Source organism: Ovis canadensis, chromosome 21 (assembly GCF_042477335.2).
Source record: "Ovis canadensis isolate MfBH-ARS-UI-01 breed Bighorn chromosome 21, ARS-UI_OviCan_v2, whole genome shotgun sequence".
Lineage (NCBI taxonomy): Eukaryota > Metazoa > Chordata > Mammalia > Artiodactyla > Bovidae > Ovis > Ovis canadensis.
Genome location: NC_091265.1, coordinates 58,190,919 through 58,212,617, shown reverse-complemented (window position 1 = coordinate 58,212,617; position 21,699 = coordinate 58,190,919). Strand labels below are relative to the sequence as shown.

At 43.3% G+C, this 21,699-nt stretch overlaps 1 protein-coding gene across 4 annotated transcripts in view; it reads right to left on the bottom strand.

Moving 5' to 3' along the window:
- Window positions 1-3,123: 3,123 nt before the first annotated feature.
- Window positions 3,124-21,699, bottom strand: part of LOC138426979 (phospholipase A and acyltransferase 3-like) — a 28,051-nt gene continuing 9,475 nt past the window's right edge. For all 4 annotated transcript variants that reach the window (XM_069566057.1, XM_069566059.1, XM_069566058.1 and 1 more), the window contains 2 exons: window positions 16,338-16,606; window positions 3,124-3,873 (listed from right to left, as the gene is read on the bottom strand). In XM_069566057.1, the coding sequence (XP_069422158.1) occupies window positions 3,793-3,873; window positions 16,338-16,606 (350 nt within the window). In that variant the 3' untranslated portion in view covers window positions 3,124-3,792. The remainder of the gene's footprint in view (window positions 3,874-16,337; window positions 16,607-21,699) is intronic.

Genomic DNA, 21,699 nt, shown 5'->3' with positions numbered 1-21,699 from the left:
AACAGCAGCCACTAATTCTCCGAGTTCCAGACACCAACTGGTTGGTCAACAAGTCAGTTCGATTTTGATACTAAGCACAGACGTTGCAACGTCAGTGCTCAGCACCCTGACTGCCCTCCTTCACCTTCAGATGCTGTTCATCACTTGCAAGTCCCAGGCCATGTGCATTTCTGTCAATGGGCTAAAAATCACAGGTTCCCACAACCCCTCTGATGATTCAATAATTTGCTAGAGAAGCTCACAGAACTCAGGAAAACACTTGAACTATGTTTGGTGATTTATTGTAATGGATACAACTCAGGAACCACTAAGTGGAAGAGATGCATAGAGCAAGGCGTGGCGGCAGAGGAGGCAAGGAGCTTCCCTGTCCTCTTCAGGCAGCCACTCTCCGGATACCTTGGTATGTTCACCACCAGGAAGTTCAAGTCTCCTCGCTGAACAGTTTTTATAGAGCTTAATCCTCAGCACCCTCTCCCATGTTCCCTTCTTAGAGATCTGTAGCCTGAAATTTCCAACCCTCTAATCATTGAGTCTTTCCGATGACCAGCCCCATCCTAAGGCTATCTTAGGGTCTAAGTCACCCCATTAGCACAAACTCAGGTTGATCAAAGGGGTTCCTTAAAAATAGCAAAGACAAGCCTATCACTTGGGAAATTCTGAGGATTTTAGGTGCTCTGGCCCAGAACCAAGGACAAAGACCAAGTGTATTTCTTATTATGCCCCACTTTTTATCTTCTTTCTGTCTTGTAAACATTTTTGCTTTAAAGCCTATATTATAGAATATGAAAATGCTATACAAGCTTTTAGTTAATTAGTACTACTAACTAACCAATTTTTAGTTAGTACTGGCCTAGCATATCTTCTTTTAATTAAAAAGAATTATATAATTTATAGGAACAATTTTGAAAGTTTTATTTTATTTAAATTATTAAGTTCAAATTTCAGAAAAATTTAAGATGTTTTATGTGAAAACTTTAATATACAAAAAGTACTAGAAAGACTAGTACAATGACCATTCATATATCCAGTATATAGATTAAGAATTTGTATTTGTCATATTTGCTTTATCTGCATCTATTTTTAAACTGGATCATGTGCTTTACATACAATTTCATGCCTATCACATTTAATAAAATTCATAATTTCTTAGTTTTGTAAAATACTTTCTATATTTAAAATTTCCCAGTTATTCCAGATTGCTTTTATAATCATTTTTCTCATTTAATTGTTTAGCCTCCAACATGTTTTTCAGTCTAAAACAATTTATATACACCCTCAATTTTTCTTCTTGATAACATTAACATTTTAAAGAAATCAGATGAGTTGTCATGTAAAATGTCCATCATTTGAACATGTGTTTGTGTTCTTATAATTCATTTTATCTGCTGTAAGCAGTATTCCCTGGTTAGTTTTCTAATCCAGTGTAATGGTTGCTTTTACTTGGCAAGTTTAGTTCATTTCTATTTATGGTCATTACTAATACATTTGGAATTAGTTCTTCCATCTTATCTGGTTGTTTCTACACAGCACACTTTTTGTATTTTTCTTTCTTTCTGAACTGGGTGTTTTGATTTCCTTTCTTGTGTTTATTTTTCTCCTCCTTTTTTTCCTATATAGTTAGTTTGGAGGTTTATAGTCTATGTGTCCACATCACATTCTGCCCCATGTAAGAGAAGGGGCTCTAAGATACATACCCTTCTATGTTTGGCCTGTGTCTCAGGTTTGGGGAGCTTGAGAGCTGGCATGACATGTTACATCAATAGGGCTGAACCGAAAGAGAAAGAGAGAGAAAAAAACTACACTGGGAGAAAATTATCCTTTATCAACACTGGGGCATAAAAGGGCACAAGCTTATCCTAGACCAGATATGGTCCAAGCAGGAGGGAGCTGGCAAGGAGCCATTTATAAGCTCTGTCCAGGATTCCACAGACAGATGGTCCCCATACAACCGGAGCTGATCAAGGAAACACTGGCAACTAGACGGAGGAGAAGACTTGTCCTGTGGACTGAAGGACAAAGTGGCCCCATCAGGGTGCTTCTGAGGAATGCACGAAAGCTTTTTTCAGGAAAATGGTCACTTTGAACATCTGCCAAGCCCAGTGAGTGATAGCAGCAAATCTCAAGGGTCCAACCAGGAATGGTCGTACCTCCTTCCCTAAGCCCTCTCCAGAGGCCTCAGCAGCAGGCAGGTCAGCTATAGGACCATCCACACCCACACTCCATAAGGTCTGAGGCAGCCTTGTACCATATGACCTGGCTCCACTGGCCAGAGCTGATTGGCCTAGTGGGGCCACCTGACCCAATGGCAGTCAACCAATTGGTAGACAGCTCAGTGTGGTGAATGAGGCAATCAGATTCTCTCTCAGGAGCTTGTGCTAGGAGCTCCTCTCAGGCCAGGGGTAGGGATGAAGCTGAGTGGATATGGGAAGAGAAGCCACAGGAGTGGGTATGGGATCAGAGACTTGGGGTTGTGACAAGCCCCAAAAGGAGAGGATGCAGGATCACTGCAGGGTGGAAGTGATAAGGCAGAGAAAAGCTGTGGAGAGCAGGGGAGGTTTTAAACAAGACTGGCCAGAGCATATAATTTTCATTTTGCCTGTGGTTTGGTTTGGTTTGAACCCCACTGGACATCTACAGACTCCAGCTGCTGACTCCTAGAAGCCGGCCTGGGTCTAGTTCCAGGCCAAGGGTCCTGATTGCCCTTGGTTCCTGTTCTTGCATATCAGTCAGGTTTGTCTGTTTTCCTTGCTGGTGACCAGTACCTACACAACTGGAAACACCCATTACTTGAGATAACCAGTGCTGGACTTTGTTTCCTACAGGTAAAGAACACAGCCCACAAAAAAAAGTGAGAGAAAATCACCAAAGAACCAGAGCACAGCCTGGCATCAGCAGGAACAGAGCCTCGCTGCAATCTCAACAGACTTCATGCCAGGCAGATCTTGATGCATGTCCTCTATAAAATCTTCCCTTATTGGGTTTTGTTTTTATTATTGTAAGAAAAATGAAATCCACAAACCAAACCAGAAACTGATAGCTCATGGTGTTTGGTGTCGAATTTGTGGTCTGCAAAGGAGAAGATTTAACTCCAGGACCAAAGATGCAGTCTCAGTCACTCAGAGCTTTGTGCAGCAAAGATTTTAATTTAACATAAAAGGATAGAGAAAGCTTCTGGCATAGATATCAGAAGGGGGTAGAAAGAGGGCCCATCTTACTAATTTAAGCAAGGCATTATATATTTTTCAACTGGCTGCTGAGAATAGATAAAAAGAAAACCTCAAGACTGAGAAAGTTTTATCCACCCCCTTTCCCGCAACATACATATTGAGATAACATTGGCCCAAGGCTAGTGTGGAAGAATGGGTTTCAAGCACTCCGTCCCTGGGAGAGATGTATTATTGTTGTGTAAGCAGCGAGGAAACAGGCTCCCAGGCAACATTTGTTACAATTTTAATGACTAACATAGAGACACAGAATCTGAGAAAACCATACCCAGGAGTAAGATATATTATGCTAAAAAGGCCAGTTTTGAAATGAAATAGATTGTTGCAAATTAACACAGAACTTTAAAATAAGCATGTCCTTGAGCAAGACGTATCAGAGCTCACAGGGCCTATGAGACTAAGGCAAAAGAATATGAAAAAGAAGGAAAGTTTACTTCCTCCTTAAAGGGGCCTTGGACTGCCTATCAACCTACCTATTAATTCTCTCAAAACTGTCTAGCAAAACAAGACTCCCCTGAATGTCTAATGCCACTGCTGACAAGACACTCCGTTCGGGTCATTGATTTTGCTAGTTTCTTGAGAACACGGCTCCAGCGAATATGGCTATCACACCCAGTGCCACGGTGATAGCTGCTGCAAAACGTCTGGCCTGCAAGAGAGAGGAGAGTGAGTCAGACTCTGTGTCAGTAAGCTGAGTACAGACTGTACATTCAACAAAGATGTTCAGCTCAGGGTGCTTCATGTGCCTCATAGCCTCTTTGACAAACTCAGGAGTCAACAAATATTGGCAGGGAAATGCAGAGAGGAGGGCAGCATGGGGAAGGAATTTGTGAATGGGGCAGCTGGCCAATGACATACACAGGCCTGAAGAGGGAAATTCCCTTCAGCCTGTGGGTTTTTAAAGCAGACATATCCCTAAAGGGTGACTGTGGAAAGGACAGGGAGATGAAGCCAGATGGTTGAAATCCTGGCTGATCAACAGGGAGCTCTTGAGATATGTATAAAGTTGATGAGGAATTGCTATTGAATCCTCAGTGAACTCTGACCTGGGTCCTAACAGAACCCTCACTTGTCTTCATCTTTCCTGTATCCCCAGTGCCCAGACCTGCCAGGCGCCAAGTGCTCTCTGCATGTTCTTCAATAAATGACTCAGCTATGAAAAAGAGTGGTGATGTTATACTTTAAATTATTAAGATATCTTACTTATATTGCTTGTACTAGAAAAAAAAGAAACCTGCAAAAGTAAAAGTAAGTTTCAGGGTAAAAACAGAACATGTATCAAATTTCACTGCTTCCTGAACTCCAAATAAAAATAAAGTAAGACATTAGTTTTAGGCATAATTCCACTAGGACTCAGAGAACACTAAAGGCTAAGGCAGCTGTAGAAAAAGCTGAATATAAATCCTAAATACAGTAAGTCCCATACATACTAACCTGGTCAGTTCTGAGAGCACGTTCTTAAGTCCAGTTTGTTTGTAAGTTCAACAAAGTTAGCTTGGGTACCCAAGTAACACAATCAACTATACAGTACTGTACTGTAAAAGATTTATAATAGTTTTCATACAAAAAATACTAAAAAACAAAAACAAAGAATAAAGAATACATTTTTTTTCTTTACTTCAACTTAAATTCTTTATTAAGGCACTCAAAGATACTTATTGAAAGTGAAAGCATTAGCTGTTCAGTTGTGTCTGATTCTTTGTGACCTCATGGACTGCAGCCTGCCAGGCTTCTCTGTCCATGGAATTCTCCAGGCAAGAATACTGGAGTAGGTTGCCACTCCCTTCTCAAGGGAGATTTCCTAACCCAGGGATTGTACCCCAGTGTTCTGCATGAACGCAGATTCTTTACTATCTGCGCCATCCTTTTAATAGGGTTCTCATACATTAAAAAAAAAAAAGATTTCCTCATTGATTTTTGGCTCACCGGGTCTTCATTGCTCTGTTCAGACTTTCTTGAGTTGCAGGAAGTGGGGGCTCCTCTCTGTCGTGGAGCATAGGCTCTAAGCTTGGGCTCAGTAGTTTTGGGCTCAGCAGTTGTGGCACACTGGTTGCTCCTGGACCAGGGATCGAACCTGTGTTGCCTGCATTGGCAGGTGTATTCTTTACTGCTGGGACCACCAGGGATGTCCCTCTGATATATTTTTAATCTTACAGTATAGTACTTTGAAAAGTACAGTAGTGGAGAACAACAGCTGGCATCCAGGGCCTGGTGTCACGTGAACAAGCAAGAAGAGTTACTGACTGGAGGAGGGAGAGGAGGTGGGAGATGGTGGAACTGAAGGATCGTCAGCAATAGGAGATGGAGGGCAAGCTTCAGTGTCACTCTATCCTGACTTTGCTGGAACACAAGTTCGCATCTTTGAAAGTTCAAAACTTGAATGTTTATATGTTGGGGGCTAACTGTGTACAACAGAATCCCTGAAAAAGACACATATTGAGATCCCCAGGTACTTCTGGAAGTGGGTGAAAGAGAGAGAGAGCTGAGGCCCCTCCCTCACTGCAATGAAAATCAGAAGATTTGGGGTCTGTAAACAGAAGCACATGTGAGGGTGTGGGTATCATACCTCCAAAAAAGGATTGAGGGGCCATACATATGTGAAAAGGAGACTCTTGGCCTTCCTGTTCCCTCTCCTCCCAGTATTTTACCCTCTACATAAGAGTCAGGAAAACTCTTCTGGGGAATCGGACTGGCCCAAGTGGAAACAATGAAAGGTGCCAATATGAGGGTTCTCAGTCTACTCCTATACAGACTATTAAATCAAGTGGGAGGGACTGTCCTATGACGGCGGAGGAATAGGACTGGGAGACCACTTTCGCCCCTACAAATTCATCAAAAGAACATTTCAATGCTGAGTAAATTCCAGAGAACAACTTCTGAATGCCGGGAGAGGACATCAGGCACCCAGAAAAGCAGCCCACTGTCTTTGAAAGGAGGTAGGAAAAAAATATATATATTAAAAAAAGAGACAAAATGGTAGGGACAGAGCTTCGTCCCGGGAAGGGAGTCTTAAAAAGAGAGAAGTTTCCAGACACCAGGAAACACTGTCACTGCTGAGTCTGTGGCGAGCCTTGGAAGCGCAGAAGGTAACATAACAGGGAGGAAAAATAAATAATTAAAACCTACAGATTACGAGCCCAGCGGTAACCCCCTAGCAGAGAAGCAGGGCAGACGCCTGCACTTGCCACTAGCACCTGCTGGGCAGGGAGGCAGGGGCTGGGCAGGGAGGCGCGGGCTGCATTGATTAGAGTAAGGGCTGGGCCTGAATGCCCCAAGGGAAATCTGAGCGACCTAACTTGGGCTAGCAAACCAGGCTGTGGGACAGCTACCACGCACAAAGCCCTAACCTAAGACACTTCCAGGCCCACGCACAGAACAAAGGACTGAACAGAACTAGCTGGCTGCAGACCATCCCCCTCCGGTGACAGGCAGCCAGAGCCAGAGGGGGCAATCGCAGCCCCAGAGAGACATTATCTACCAAACTGCAAGCAGGCTTCATTGCTAACTAAGACTTCTTGGGGTTCTGGACAGTCAACATCCGCCTGAGAAAGTGCGCCGGTTGTACACCCAGAAAACTGAGCGTCAGGGATGGAGGAGGCAATAAGTCAGTGACCGCACTCTCCAAACACCTCATCACCTGAGCTGGGAAGGGCACAGAAAGCAGGCCCAACCGAGTCTGTGCCTCTGAGGACTACCTGAGTGACTGAACCTGAGCGGCTTAGACCTGGATGGTGCATGCAGACCAGGGCTGGCCTCGGACGGTTCCCAGCGGAGCAACCTAGAGCCTGAGCAGTGTGGGCAGGGAGGGTACACGTGCCGTGAGTGGGGGCAGGCCCAGTGTGGCTGAGACACTGCAAGCACACGCCAGTGTTATTTGTTTGCAGTGTCCCTCCCCCCAACATTGCGACTGAACAAATGAGCCTAAAAAAAATGTGTCCACCACTGCCCCTTTTGTGTCAGGGCAGAAATCAGACACTGAAGAGACCAGCAAACAGAAGAAGCTAAAACAGAAGGAATCGCCTTGCAAGTGACAGGTGCAATAGATTAAAACCCTGTCGTTAGTACTGTCTACATAAGAAGGGGCCTATAGATCTTGAGAAATATAAGCCGGACCAAGGAACTATCCGAAAATGAACTGACCCACAATACCCACAACAACACCAGAGAAAGTCCTAGATATATTTTTACTATTTTTAAGATCATTCTTTTTTTTAAATTAAAAAAAATTAAGTCCTCTATTACTCCTTTAATTTTCACTTTTATAACCTACTATTACTTTGCAAAAAAAAAGAAACCCTATTTTTAAAAGCAAACTTCATATATATATATATTTTATAATTTTTGTCACTTTTTTTCTTTTCTTTAATATTGTATTTTTGAAATTCCAACCTCTACTCTAGATTTTTAATCTTTGCTTTTTGGTATTTGTTATCAATTTTGTACCTTTAAGAACCCAATCTTCAGTACCCATTTTCACTTGGGAGCGAGATTACTGGCTTGACTGCTCTCTCCCCCTTTGGACTCTCCTTTTTCTCTACCAGGTCACCTCTGTCTCCTCCCTCCCCCTTCTCTTCTCTACCCAACTCTGTGAATCTCTGTGTGTTCCAGACGGTGGAGAACACTTAGGGAACTGATTACTGGCTGGATCTGTCTCTCTCCTTTTGAGTCCCCCCTTTTATCCTCCTGGCCACCTCTGTCTCCTTCCTCTCTCTTCTCTTCTTTGTATAACTCTGTGAACATCTCTGAGCAGCCCAGTTGTGGAGTGCACATAAGGAAGTGATTACTGGCTAGCTTGCTCTCTCCTCTTTTGATTCCACCTCATCTCATTCGGGTCACCTCTAACTCCCTCCTCCCTCTTCTCTTCTCCATGTAGCTCTGTGATCCTCTCTGGGTGTCCCTCACTGTGGAGAAACTTTTCATCTTTAACCTCGATGTTTTATCAACGGTGCTGTATAGAAGGAGAAGTCTTGAGACTACTGTAAAAATAAGACTGAAAACCAGAAGCAGGAGGCTTAAGTCCAAATCCTGAGAACACCAGAGAACTCCTGACTCCAGGGTACATTAATTGACAGGAGCTCATCAAACGCTTCCATACCTACACTGAAACCAAGCACCACACAAGGACAAACACGTTCCAGAGCAAGACATATCACGCAAATTCTCCAGCAACAGAGGAACACAGCCCTGAGCTTCAATATACAGGCTGCGCAAAGTTACTCCAAAACCACTGACATCTCATAACTCATTACTGGACACTTCATTGCACTCCAAAGAGAAGAAATGCAGCTCCACCCAGCAGAACTCCGACACAACATTCCCTAAACAAGAAACCTCGACAAGCCACCCATACGACCCCACTCACAGTGAGGAAACTCCACAATAAAGAGAACTCCACAAACGGCCAGAATATAGAAAGGCCACCCCAAACCCAGCAATATAAACAAGATGAAGAGACAGAGGAATACCCAGCAGGTAAACGAATAGGATAAATGCCCACCAAACCAAACAAAAGAGGAAGATATAGGGAATCTACCTGAGAAAGAATTCCAAATAATGATAGTGAAAATGATCCAAAATCTTGAAATCAAAAAGGAATCACAGATAAATAGCCTGAAGACAAGGATTGAGAAGATGCAAGAAAGGTTTAACAAGGACCTAGAAGAAATAAAAAAGAGTCCATATATAACACAATAAATGAGATCAAAAACACTCTGGAGGCAACAAATAGTAGAATAATGGAGGCAGAAGATAAGATTAGTGAAGTAGAAGATAGAATGGTAGAAATAAATGAATCAGAGAGGAAAAAAGAAAAATGAATAAAAAGAAATGAGGACAATCTCAGAGACCTCCAGGACAGTGTTAAAGGCCCCAACATTCGAATCATAAGAGTCCCAGAAGAAGACAGAAAGAAAGACCATGAGAAAACACTTGAGGACATAATAATTGAAAACTTCCCTAAAATGGGGCAGGAAATACTCACCCAAGTCCAAGAAACCCAGAGAGTCCCAAACAGGATAAACCCAAGGTGAAACACCCCAAGACACACATTAATCAAATTAACAAAGATCAAACACAAAGAACAAATATTAAAAGCAGCAAGGCAAAGACAACAAATAACACACAAGGGGATTCCCATAAGGATAACAGCTGATCTAGCAATAGAAACTCTTCAGGCCAGGAGGGAATGGCAAGACATACTTAAAGTGATGAAAGAAAATAACCTACAGCCCAGATTACTGTACCCAGCAAGGATCTCATTGAACTATGAAGGAGAAAACAAAAGCTTTACAGACAAGCAAAAGCTGAGAGAATTCAGCACCACCAAACCAGCTCTCCAACAAATGCTAAAGGATCTTCTCTAGACAGGAAACACAAAAAGGGTGTATAATTACCTTAAACGTAAATGGGTTGAATGCCCCAACCAAAAGACAAAGACTGGCTGAATGGATACAAAAACAAGACCCTTATATATGTTGTCTACAAGAGACCCACTCAAGACAGGGGACACATACAGACTGAAACTGAAGGGCTGGAAAAAGATATTCCACACAAATAGAGATCAAAAGAAAGCAGATAAAATAGACTTTAAAACAAAGGCTGTGAAAAGAAACAAAGAAGGACACTACATAATGATCAAAGGATCAATCCAAGAAGAAGATATAACAATTATGAATATATTTGCACCCAACATTGGAGCACTGCAATACGTAAGACAAATGCTAACAAGTATGAAAGGGGAAATGAACAACAACACAATAATAGTGGGAGACTTTATTTTATTTATTTATTTATTTATTTTTTAATTTTTTTTTTTAGTTTTTTATTTTTTAAATTTTAAAATCTTTAATTCTTACATGCATTCCCAAACATGAACCCCCCTCCCACCTCCCTCCCCATAACATCGTTCTGGGTCATCCCCATGCACCAGCCCCAAGCATGCTGCATCCTGCGTCAGACATAGACTGGCGATTCAATTCACATGATATTATACATGTTAGAATGTCATTCTAGTGGGAGACTTTAATACCCCACTCACACCTATGGATAGATCAACTAAACAGAAAATTAACAAGGAAACACAAATTTTAAACGATACAATAGGCCAGTTAGAGCTAATTGATATCTATAGGACATTTCACCCCAAAACAATGAATTTCGCCTTTTTCTCAAGCGCACACGGAACTTTCTCCAGGATAGATCACATCCTGGGCCATAAATCTAGCCTTGGTAATTGAAATCATTCCAAGCATCTTTTCTGTCCACCATGCAGTAAGATTAGATCTCAATTACAGGAGAAAAACTATTAAAAATTCCAACATTGGAGGCTGAACAACACGCTGCTGAATAACCAACAAATCACAGAAGAAATAAAAGAATAAATCAAAATATGCATAGAAACGAGTGAAAATGAAAACACAACAACCCAAAACCTGTGAGACACTGTAAAAGCAGTGCTAAGGGGAAGGTTCATAGCAATAGAGGCATAGCTCAAGAAACAAGAAAAAAGTCAAATAAATAACCTAACTCTACACCTAAAGCAACTAGAAAAGGAAGAAATGGAGGACCCCAGGTTAGTAGAAGGAAAGAAATCTGTAAAATTAAGGCAGAAATAAATGCAAAAGAAACAAAAGAGACCATAGCAAAAATCAACAAAGCCAAAAGCTGGTTCTTTGACAGGATAAATAAAATGGACAAACCATTAGCCAGACTCATCAAGAAACAAAGTGAGAAAAATCAAATCAATAAAATTAGAAATGAAAATGGAGAGATCACAACAGACGACACAGAAATACAAAGGATCATAAGAGAATACTATCAGCACCTATATGCCAATAAAAGGGACAACGTGGAAGAAATGGACAAATTCTTAGAAAAGTACAACTTTCCAAAACTGAACCAGGAAGGAATAGAAAATCTTAACAGACCCATCACAAGCATGGAAATTGAAACTGTAATCAGAAATCTCCCAGCAAACAAAAGCCCAGCTCCAGACGGCTTCACAGCTGAATTCTACCAAAAATTTAGAGAAGAGCTAACACCTGTCCTACTCAAACGCTTCCAGAAAATTGCAGAGGAAGGTAAACTTCCAAACTCATTCTATGAGGCTCCACCATCACCCCCATACCAAAACCTGACAAAGATGCCACAAAAAAGAAAACTACAGGCCAATATCACTGATGAACATAGACGCAGAAATCCTTAACAAAATTCTAGCAATCAGAATCCAACAACACATTAAAAAGATCATACATCATGACCAAGTGGGCTTTATCCCAGGGATGCAAGGATTCTTCAACATCTGCAAATCAATCAATGTAATACACCACATTAACAAATTGAAAAATAAAATCATATGATTATCTCAATAGATGCAGAGAAAGCCTTTGACAAAATTCAACATCCATTTATGATAAAAGCTCCCCAGAAAGCAGGACTAGAAGGAACATACCTCAACATAATAAAAGCTATATATGACAAACCACAGCAAACGTTATCCTCAATGATGAAAAATTGAAGGCATTTCCCCTAAAGTCAGGAACAAGACAAGGGTGCCCACTTTCATCACTACTATTCAACATCGTTTTGGAAGTTTTGGCCACAGCAATCAGAGCAGAAAAAGAAATAAAAGGAATCCAAATTGGAAAAGAAGAAGTAAAACTCTCACTGTTTGCAGATGACATGATCCTCTACATAGAAAAGCCTAAAGACTCCACCAGGAACTTAGTAGAGCTAATCAATGAATATAGTAAAGTTGCAGGATATAAAATCAACACACAGAAATCCCTTGTACTCCTATACGCTAGTAATGAGGAAATAGAAAGAGAAGTTAAGGAAACAATTCCATTCACCACTGCAGCGAAAAGAATAAAATACTTAGGAATATATCTACCTAAAGAAACTAAAGACCTATATATAGAAAACTATAAAACACTGGTGAAAGAAATCAAAGAGGACACTAATAGATGGAGAAATATACCACGTTCATGGATCAGAAGAATCAATATAGTGAAAATGAGTATACTACCCACAGCAATCTACAGATTCAATGCAATCCCTATCAAGCTACCAGCGGTATTTTTCACAGAGCTAGAACAAATAATTTCGCAATTTGTATGGAAATACAAAAAACCTCGAATAGCAAAAGCAATCTTGAGAAAGAAGAATGGAACTGGAGGCATCAACCTGCCTGACTTCAGGCTCTACTACAAAGCCACAGTCATCAAGACAGTATGGTACTGGCACAAAGACAGAAATATAGGTCAGTTCAGTTCAGTTCAGTTCAATTCAGTGGCTCAGTCATGTCTGACTCTTCGCGACCCCATGAATAGCAGCACGCCAGGCCTCCCTCTCCATCACCAACTCACAGAGTTCACTCAGACTCATGTCCATTGAGTCAGTGATGCCATCCAGCCATCTCATCCTCTGCCATCCCCTTCCCCTGACCCGAATCTCTCCTAGCATCAGAGTCTTTTAAAATGAGTCCACTCTTCGCATGAGGTGGCCAAAGTATTGGAGTTTCAGCTTCAGCATCATTCCCTCCAAAGAAATCCCAGGGCTGATCTTCAGAATGTACTGGCTGGATCTCCTTGCAGTCCAAGGGACTCTCAAGAGTCTTCTCCAACACCACAGTTCAAAAGCATCATTTCTTTGGCGCTCAGCTGTCTTCACAGTCCAATACTCACATCCATACATGGCCACTGGAAAAACGATAGCCTTGACTAGACAGACCTTTGTTGGCAAAGTAATGTATCTGCTTCTGAATGTGCTCTCTAGGTTGGTCATCACTTTCCTTCCAAGGAGTAAGCGTCTTTTAATTTCATGGCTGCAGTCACCATCTGCAGTAATTTTGGAGCCCCCAAAAATAAAGTCCGACACTGTTTCCACTGTTTCCCCATCTATTTGCCATGAAGTGATGGGACCAGATGCCATGACCTTCGTTTTTCGAATGTTGAGCTTTAAGCCCACTTTTTCACTCTCCTCTTTCACTTTCATCAAGAGGCTTTTTAGTTCCTCTTCACTTTCTGCCATAAGGGTGATGTCATCTGCATATCTGAGATTATTGATATTTCTCCCGACCATCTTGATTCCAGCTTGTGCTTCTTCCAGCCCAGCATTTTCATGATGTACTCTGCATATAAGTTAAATAAGCTGGGTGACAATATACAGCTTTGATGTACTGCTTTTCCTACTTGGAACCAGTCTGTGGTTCCATGTCCATTTCTAACTGTTCCTTCCTGACCTTCATACAGATTTCTCAAGAGGCAGGCCAGGTGGTCTGGTATTCCCATCTCTTTCAGAATTTTCCACAGTTTATTGTGATCCACACAGCCAAATGCTTTGGTATAGTCAATAAAGCCGAAATAGATGTTTTTCTGGAACTCTCTTGCTTTTTTGATGATCCAGCAGATGTTGGCAATTTGATCTCTGATTTCTCTGCCTTTTCTAAAACCAGCTTGAACACAATGGAACACAATAGAAAGCCCAGAGGTAAATCCACGCACCTGTGGACACCTTATCTTTGACAAAGGAGGCAAGAATATACAATGGATTAAAGACAATCTCTTTAACAAGTGGTGCTGGGAAAACAATGCAAGGAATGCAAACAATAAAAGAATGCAACTAGAACACTAACACCATACACAAAAATAAACTCAAAATGGATTAAAGATCTAAATGTAAGACCAGAAACTATAAAACTCCTAGAGGAGAACAGGCAAAACACTCTCCAACATACATCACAGCAGGATCCTCTATGACCCACCTCCCAGAATACTGGAAATAAAAGTAAAAATAAACAAATGGGACCTAATTAAAATTAAAAGCTTCTGCACAACAAAGGAAACTATAAGCAAGGTGAAAAGACAGCCTTCAGAATGGGAGAAAATGATAGCAAACGAAGCAACTGACAAACAACTAATCTCAAAAATGTACAAGCAACTCCTGCAGCTCAATTCCAGAAAAATAAACGACCCAATCAAAAAATGGGCCAAACTACTAAATAGACATTTCTCCGAAGAAGACATACAGATGGCTAACAAACACATGAAAAGGTGCTCAACATCACTCATTATCAGAGATATGCAAATCAAAACCACAATGAGGTACCATTTCACGCCAGTCAGAATGGCTGTGATCCAAAAGTCTACAAGCAATAAATGCTGGAGAGGGTGTGCAGAAATGGGAACCCTCTTACCCTGTTGGTGGGAATGCAAACTAGTACAGCCACTATGGAGAACAGTGTGGAGATTCCTTAGAAAATTGGAAATAGAACTGCCATACGACCCAGCAATCCCACTTCTGGGCATACACACTGAGGAAGCCAGAATTGAAAGAGACACGTGTACCCCAATGTTCATTGCAGCACTGTTTATAAGCCAGGACATGGAAGCAACCTAGATGTCCATCAGCAGATGAATGGATAAGAAAGCAGCGGTACCTACACACAATGGAATATTACTCAGCCATTAAAAAGAATACATTTGAATCAGTTGTAATGAGGTGGATGAAACTGGAGCCTATTATACAGAGTGAAGTAAGCCAGAAAGAAAAACACCAATACAGTACACTAACGCATATATATGGATTTCAGAAAGATGGTAACGATAACCCTGTATGTGAGACAGCAAAAGAGACACAAATGTACAGAACAGTCTTTTGGACTCTGTGGGAGAGGGAGAGGGTGGGATGATTTGGGAGAATGGCATTGAAACATGTTAAATATCGTATATGACACGAATCGCCAGTCCAGGTTCAATGCATGATACTGGATGCTTGGGGTTGGTGCACTGAGACGACCCAGAGGGACGGTACGGGCAGGGAGGTGGGAGGGGGGTTCAGGATGGGGAACACGTGTGTACCCGTGGTTGATTCATGTTGATGTGTGACAAAACCAATACAATATTGTAAAGTTATTAGCCTCCAATTAAAATAAATAAATTTATATTAAAAAATAAATCAAGTGGGAGGGTAAATTGAAAAATAATTCAGACATACGGGATCTCAAAAAATATCTTTTTCCATGCATCCTTTTTTAGGAAGCTGCTGAAGGAGTTTCCACCACAAGAAATGTATAAACCAAGACAGGGCTTCCCAGGTTATTCATTGGTAAAGAATCCACCTACCAAAGCAGGAGACATGGGTTTGGTCGCTAGATTGGGAAGATCCTCTGGAGAAGGAAATGGAAGCCCCCCTCCAGTATTCTTGCCTGGGAAATCTCATGGGCAGAGGAGCCTGGAGGGCTAAAGTCCATGGTGTCGGAAAAGTGTCAGACACAATTTAATTATTCAACAATAACAACAAACCAAGAAAGAGGACATGAGATATGGAAGATGGTGCTCTGATGCAGGAGACAATAGAGGGAAATCTTTCTAGAGTAACAGCAAGAGGAGCTCCCAAGACATTAACTGTACCCAGTGTAAAGAGTAACTGGTAGGCAGAAAAATAGTCCCCAAAGATGTCTAGGTCTTAATTCCATAATAGGTCCTCATTCCTAATACTTGTAAATACATTATGCTTCATGGAGACAGAGAATTAAAATTGCAGATAGAATTAAGGTTGCTAATCAATTTACCTTAGAATAGAAAGATTATTCTGGATATCTAGGTAAGCCCAATATAATCACAAAGTTTCTGATGGAAGCGGGAAGGAGTAGAGTCAGTATCATAGTAATGCAATGGGAGAGAGACTCAACCAGCCATTTCCAACTTTGGAGATGAAGGGGAGCCACAAGCCAAGGAATGCAGGCAGCCTCTTGAAGCTGGAAAAGACTAGAAGACAGGTTCTCTGTGAGAGCCTCTAGAAAAGAACACAGCCTTGGTGACACCTTGATTTTAGCCCAGTGAGACCTGTTTCAGACTTCTGACCTCCAGAACTATAGGATAATACATTTGTGTTGTTAAGCCACTGAATTTCTGGCCATTTGTTACAGCAGCCACAGAAACTCATACAGCAACCAATTCAAGTTCGAGCCTGGCATGTAGAGTGAACTGTTGTCACCATTATCCTATATATCTTAAGGCAACTTCTGGGGGTTGTGGCCTAGCTGAGTAAGAGAAACAGCAGAGAAATAAGAAACTAAGAGACCATGGAGCTAGGGACACACTGAGGACCCACCTGGTCACTGCGGGGGACCCCATAGCGCAGCTCATTGACGAAATGCTCGCAGTTCTGGCTGGTCAGGTTGTAGCCGAACTCCCGGCCCACCAGCTCCTCTGCCCGCCAGACGATTTTGCTGGGAGGGAGTGGCTTGTACTTGTTATCGTGCTTGTTGTTGACCTTGTATCCATCTTTCCCAACCACGTCACACAGCCGCTCTTTCTTTACTATGGCCCTGTTGGCCGCTGCATTCATGATACCGGATCCACCAGCTCCCGAGATTCCGCCTGTGGATTCAGGATGAGGAACATGATTGGTCCTGGGCCCGCCCCCAGCCTAGCATCCACCACATCCACAAGGGGATGAGCAGATGAGTCAGCGTCAGAGCTATGTAGCTTTGGATAAGACCCTTGTGGTCTCTGGTCCCTGGTTTTCTTATCTGAAATAAGGAGGAGTAAAATCCTATGATTTGCTGTGATGTTTTCCTTTCACATAGAGAAGCTGGCCTTGTACACCCTGCGACACTTCAGTGGCCCTCTTGATTGTGCAATATGGGCCCTGAGCACACCCACTTCCCTAGGGGAATAGAGTGTGAATTTTTTTGTGATCCTGCCAAGGCTCCACTTCCCTGACACACACAAAGCTGATTACCGCAGAAAAGTTGAATGGGTTTGCAGAAGGGGATTCCATCTTTCTGGGAACAAAGGGACCAAAACCCCACAGCTGTTCCCAGAGGAGTGACACCAGGGAGGTCAAGGAAGGGTATATTCGCACAGCCCTGGTCAATGCTGAGGGGCTGGATTGTGCAACAGATTTCCAGGAGTGAAACTGCCTTGAAGAAAGGGATTTGGGGCCAATACAGGGGCCAGGATGATGTGGAGCAAAAGCTGGTGCCCACACAGAGATCTCTCTTGAGGTCACCAGCTTATATCATGTAGGGAGGGTATGATGACTGAAAACTGGGCTTGCATTAAAAGGGTGGGCCCCAGGGAACATCACAGAGGAGACTCATGTCCCTCAGAGAGCCTCTGTGGCCTTGCCATGATCAGGAACCCCAAGGTCTCTCCCAGTAGGGGAAGCATCCCATTACACGGGGCAGGACCCATATTGCACTGTGATGCCACATGACAGCAACAAGCAATGGTCAGAGGGTCTGATCAGAGTGAAGGTCCTGTTCTGCTTGGCTTTCTAAAGAGGACTGAACCCCTCTGCCCTGAGAACAACTCTGAGGTTTAGAAATCAAGGCATTCAGATTTCCTCCTAGTAGGGCAGGAGGTGCTTAACGGATTCAGTGAGGTAAATAGAAGATGATGCTGTGTTTGAGCCCCGAGTCTATTGAAAGGGTCAGCGTGGGGACTGGGTCAGGGGAGCTCTGGAGACTCATCCACCTTCAGCCCCTCGACAGGCAGGTAGGAGGCTGGGACTGGGGAGAGGCAAGCAAGGTGCCTGGGGCACAGAATTTCAGGAGGTTCCAGCTCCAGAGGTGCAAGTTCAGAGTCAACACCCAACAGTGAGGGCTTCCTCATACTCCACACACTGGGTGCCACCCTAGTGAGAGGGAGCACGGGCTCAGAGGCAGAAGCAATGGGTGCTGATTCTGGTTCCATCACTGCATGGTCTTCACATGTCACTTAACTTAGCTGAGCCAATGCTGGGAATCCACAAAGACAAGCTAAGATGGATTCATGAACACACATCAAGTTAGGAATTTAAGGCTCGTTTTAAAGGAATTATTTTTGTTTTTAAAGTTAGTCGTGAGAGACTATTTTCCTGGGCTCCAAATCACTGTGGATGGTGACTGCAGCCATGAAATTAAAAGACAGTTGCTCTTTGGAAGAAAAGCTATGACGAACCTAGACAGCATATTAAAAAGCAGAGACATTACTTTACTGACAAAGATCCACGTAGTCCTGTATGGATGTGAGAGCTGGACAATAAGAAAGGCTGAGTGCCAAAGAATTGATGCTTTCACACTTGGTGTTGGAGAAGACCCTTGAGAATTCCCTGGACTGCAAGGAGATGAAACCAGTCAATCCTAAGGGAAATCAATCCTGAATATTCACTGGAAGGACTGATGTTAAAGCTGAAGCTCCAACATTTTGGCCACCTGGCTCAAAGATCTGACTCATTGGAAAAGACCCTGATGCTGGGGAAGACTGAAGGCAGGAGAAGGGCATGACAGAGGATGAGACGGATGGATGGTTTCATGGACTCAATGGACATAAGTTAGAGCCAACTCTGGGAGATGGTGAAGGACAGGGAAGCCTTGTATGCTTCAGTCCATGGGGTCACAATCAGTTGGACATGACTGAGCAACTGAACAACAACATTAAAGAAAATACCATTAAACAATTGGAGAAAGGGCAGATGAATATGGCTAATAATCAATGACTGAAATTTGGGGAACCTCAGACTTCACAGCAGAGCATCAGGTTTAAAGGCAGGTGATAGAGTCAGAGCCAGGGTTTGAGTCCCACCCTGCGACTTTCTGCTATATGACTGTGGACAGGTTGCTTAACTTCTCTGAGTCCCCAGTTCCTTGTAGAACAGGTCCAATAATTTCCACCTGTGCCTACATCTGTGGACGAGGAGCTGCAAGGATTTAAGAAACAGATTAGGTAAGGTGCCTCCCCCAGTGCCTGGAACAGGGTTAGAGCCCAGCAAGTGTTCGCTCTCATTAGTACTGGGTTGTTCTCTAAGTTTCCTTCCAGCTCTGACTTCCACCACTTTCTCAGTAGTATGAGGTCAGTCCCCCTTGCCTCACCTATTTCACAAGATTCCTGTGAAGCTCCAATGAGAAGATGCAGATAGAAGCATCTTTTCCCTTTAAGGAGCATTGCTCACCCAGTGATGGGTGTCACACTATCCACCCAGATCCCTGTCATGCCTTCCCTGTCTCCTGTCCAACAGTGACACCCACTCAGCACAGTCAGTCAATACTGAGGCCCTACTATGTGCCAGGCCTTGTCTAAGGTGCTGAAGCCCTCCATGAACTTGACAGCGTACCTGCCCTCAATTAGTATACACTCTAGTGAATGGACACTGACAGTGTACAAATAGAAAAAATAAGATACTTTCAGGTTTTGCAAAGGCTATGGGGAAGATTAAGTGAAGTCACATAGGAGAGGATGACCAGGGGAGGCTGCCCTCGCTCAGGCTGGGGAGGGCCATGCCCAGGAATGGCCATTTGAGTTGAGACTTGAATGCTGAAAGGGAGGCAGCTGTGCTGAGAGCCAGGAAAGAGCATCACAAGCAGAAGGGAGACAAAAGCAAGGACCTCAGGAAAGAAGGATGCAAGGAGGCCAGTGAGGTCCGGAGACCCAAGAGGAGAGAAGAAGAGGAAGATCAGATAGGCAGTCTGGGCTAGACCATGCCAGGTTCAGAGGCCACAGCACAGATTTGAAACTTTTTCTATATGTGACGGAAATGGCAGTTGAAATGTTAAGGAGAGGAGTGACATAATCAGATTTATATATTAGAATGATTGTAGGGAACTAGGTTTAAAGAAGGTTGAGAAGTGCTTGCAAACGAGACTCTCAACCAGGGCTGAACATTCTTGCAAACGAGATGTTCTGCCCAGTGTAGGGAACTAGGTTTAAGGAAGATTGAGAAGTGCTTGCTAGCGAGACTGTCAACCAGGGCTGAGCATTCTTGCAAACGAGATGTTCAGCTAAAAATCCTGTTTGTTCCCATGGGAAAAGAACATTGCTTGCACACAAGGATGTTTCTCTGATTCCTCAAAAGGAACAGACCTTGGGACAAAACGGATTCTAAGTTGATAAGGAAGTTCCCAAAAACAAAGTCTTAGCTGCAGTACATAAGCCAAGGTAAAGGGTATCTCGCCCTGCGCCTGCGCACTGTATAGTCTCTGAATCATAGTGCTTGGCAGCTTGCCCTGTAGGGGGTTGTGCAAAAGATATAAAATAAAGCAGCTGTAAGAAGCAAGTGTTAAAATATAAAGATTTAAACCACTCTGCAGTGTTGGAGTTTCATTCCGTCGCCGGCAATGATCATGCTGGCTGCCCAGTGAAGGAAGGACTGACAATCGTGGACAAGAGGTAGAGAGACCAAGCAGAACTGCAGTAGCATCAGGTGAGAGAGCACGGTATCTTACCCCAGGCACATCAGTGGAGATGCTGAGAAATGATCAGATTGTGGGTCTGCTTTGGAGATAAAGCCAATAGGATTTCCTGATGGATTAGATAGAGGGTGAAAAGGATCAAGGATGATGTGTAGACTTTGGTCTAAGCAACTGAATGGTGTTGTCATCTGGAGCCCTCCATCTGAGGTGTATCAAGTTCAACATGCCACTTAGACACCTAAGTGAAGATGCCAAGTAGTCAAGAGGGTATACAAGCCTGAAGCTGAGCAGGATCAAGCCTAAGTTAAGGTTGCAGTCTTAGGGAGACATCGACAAGTAGAAGGTATTAGAATCCAGGGCAGAGGTGAGGGAGGAGTAAAAATGAGAGATATGGGAGAGAGGAGGAAGCCACCCAGCCCCCTCCCACAGGAGGCCACAAGGAAGGGCCTAGTGGGAAAGGAAGAAAGGCAGTGCCAGGGGAAGCATAGAGAGAGGTCACTCGTACGAAATGCTGCAGAGAAGCAAGGAGGCTGGAACAAAGATATTGATGAAGCCTTGATAAGAGCTGTTCCATGAGGGGCGTAAATACCCCCTGGTGGAACAGAAGAGAGGATGGGAAGTAGGGGCCAGCAATGGGCATGGCAGACAAGAGATCTACCCCATGGGAAGGTAGGTAGAGAGAATGTGTGGTCAAGGGAGTCTTTGTTTAACAGTGAGAGATATTCCAGTGGTTTCAAAACCAAGAGGAACAAAACAGAAGGCAGGGGGGAATTTGAGGGTAAAATGCTTATGAAAGTAAGAGGAGGAGTCCAGGGCCCTAGTCCAACCCAGGGGCTGGCTTTATAAATAAGGGCAAAGGCAGATTCTGTGGATGTCGAGATTGGTGGTTTGGTTGATCAGGCTGGGGACAGTGACTTCTACCCTGGTTACTTTGATTTCTCTGTAAATGCAGTATGAGGTCACTGATTTTGCTACCATCCTAGGTCAGCAGAAGACACACCTAAGAATGTCCACAGCAGCTGCACACAGAGCAGCCTACACCTGGAAACATCCAATGCCAATCAGCAGAAGAGTGGTTAACAAATTGAGGGATTCCCATTGTCCGAGGACACACAGCAATGGAGAAATAAGAACAGCATGGGGGACTTCACGGGGCCAGTGAAAGAGCTGGAGACAAGAGTTGCCCTGAAGTTCTAGAATAGGCAAAGAAAGCAGGAGGACCTAGAGGAGTGGCTGCCTCTCAGGAGGGAGAGAGGGTCCTGAAGAGGCATGAGGGGCTCTTAAGGGCCGTGGAAATGT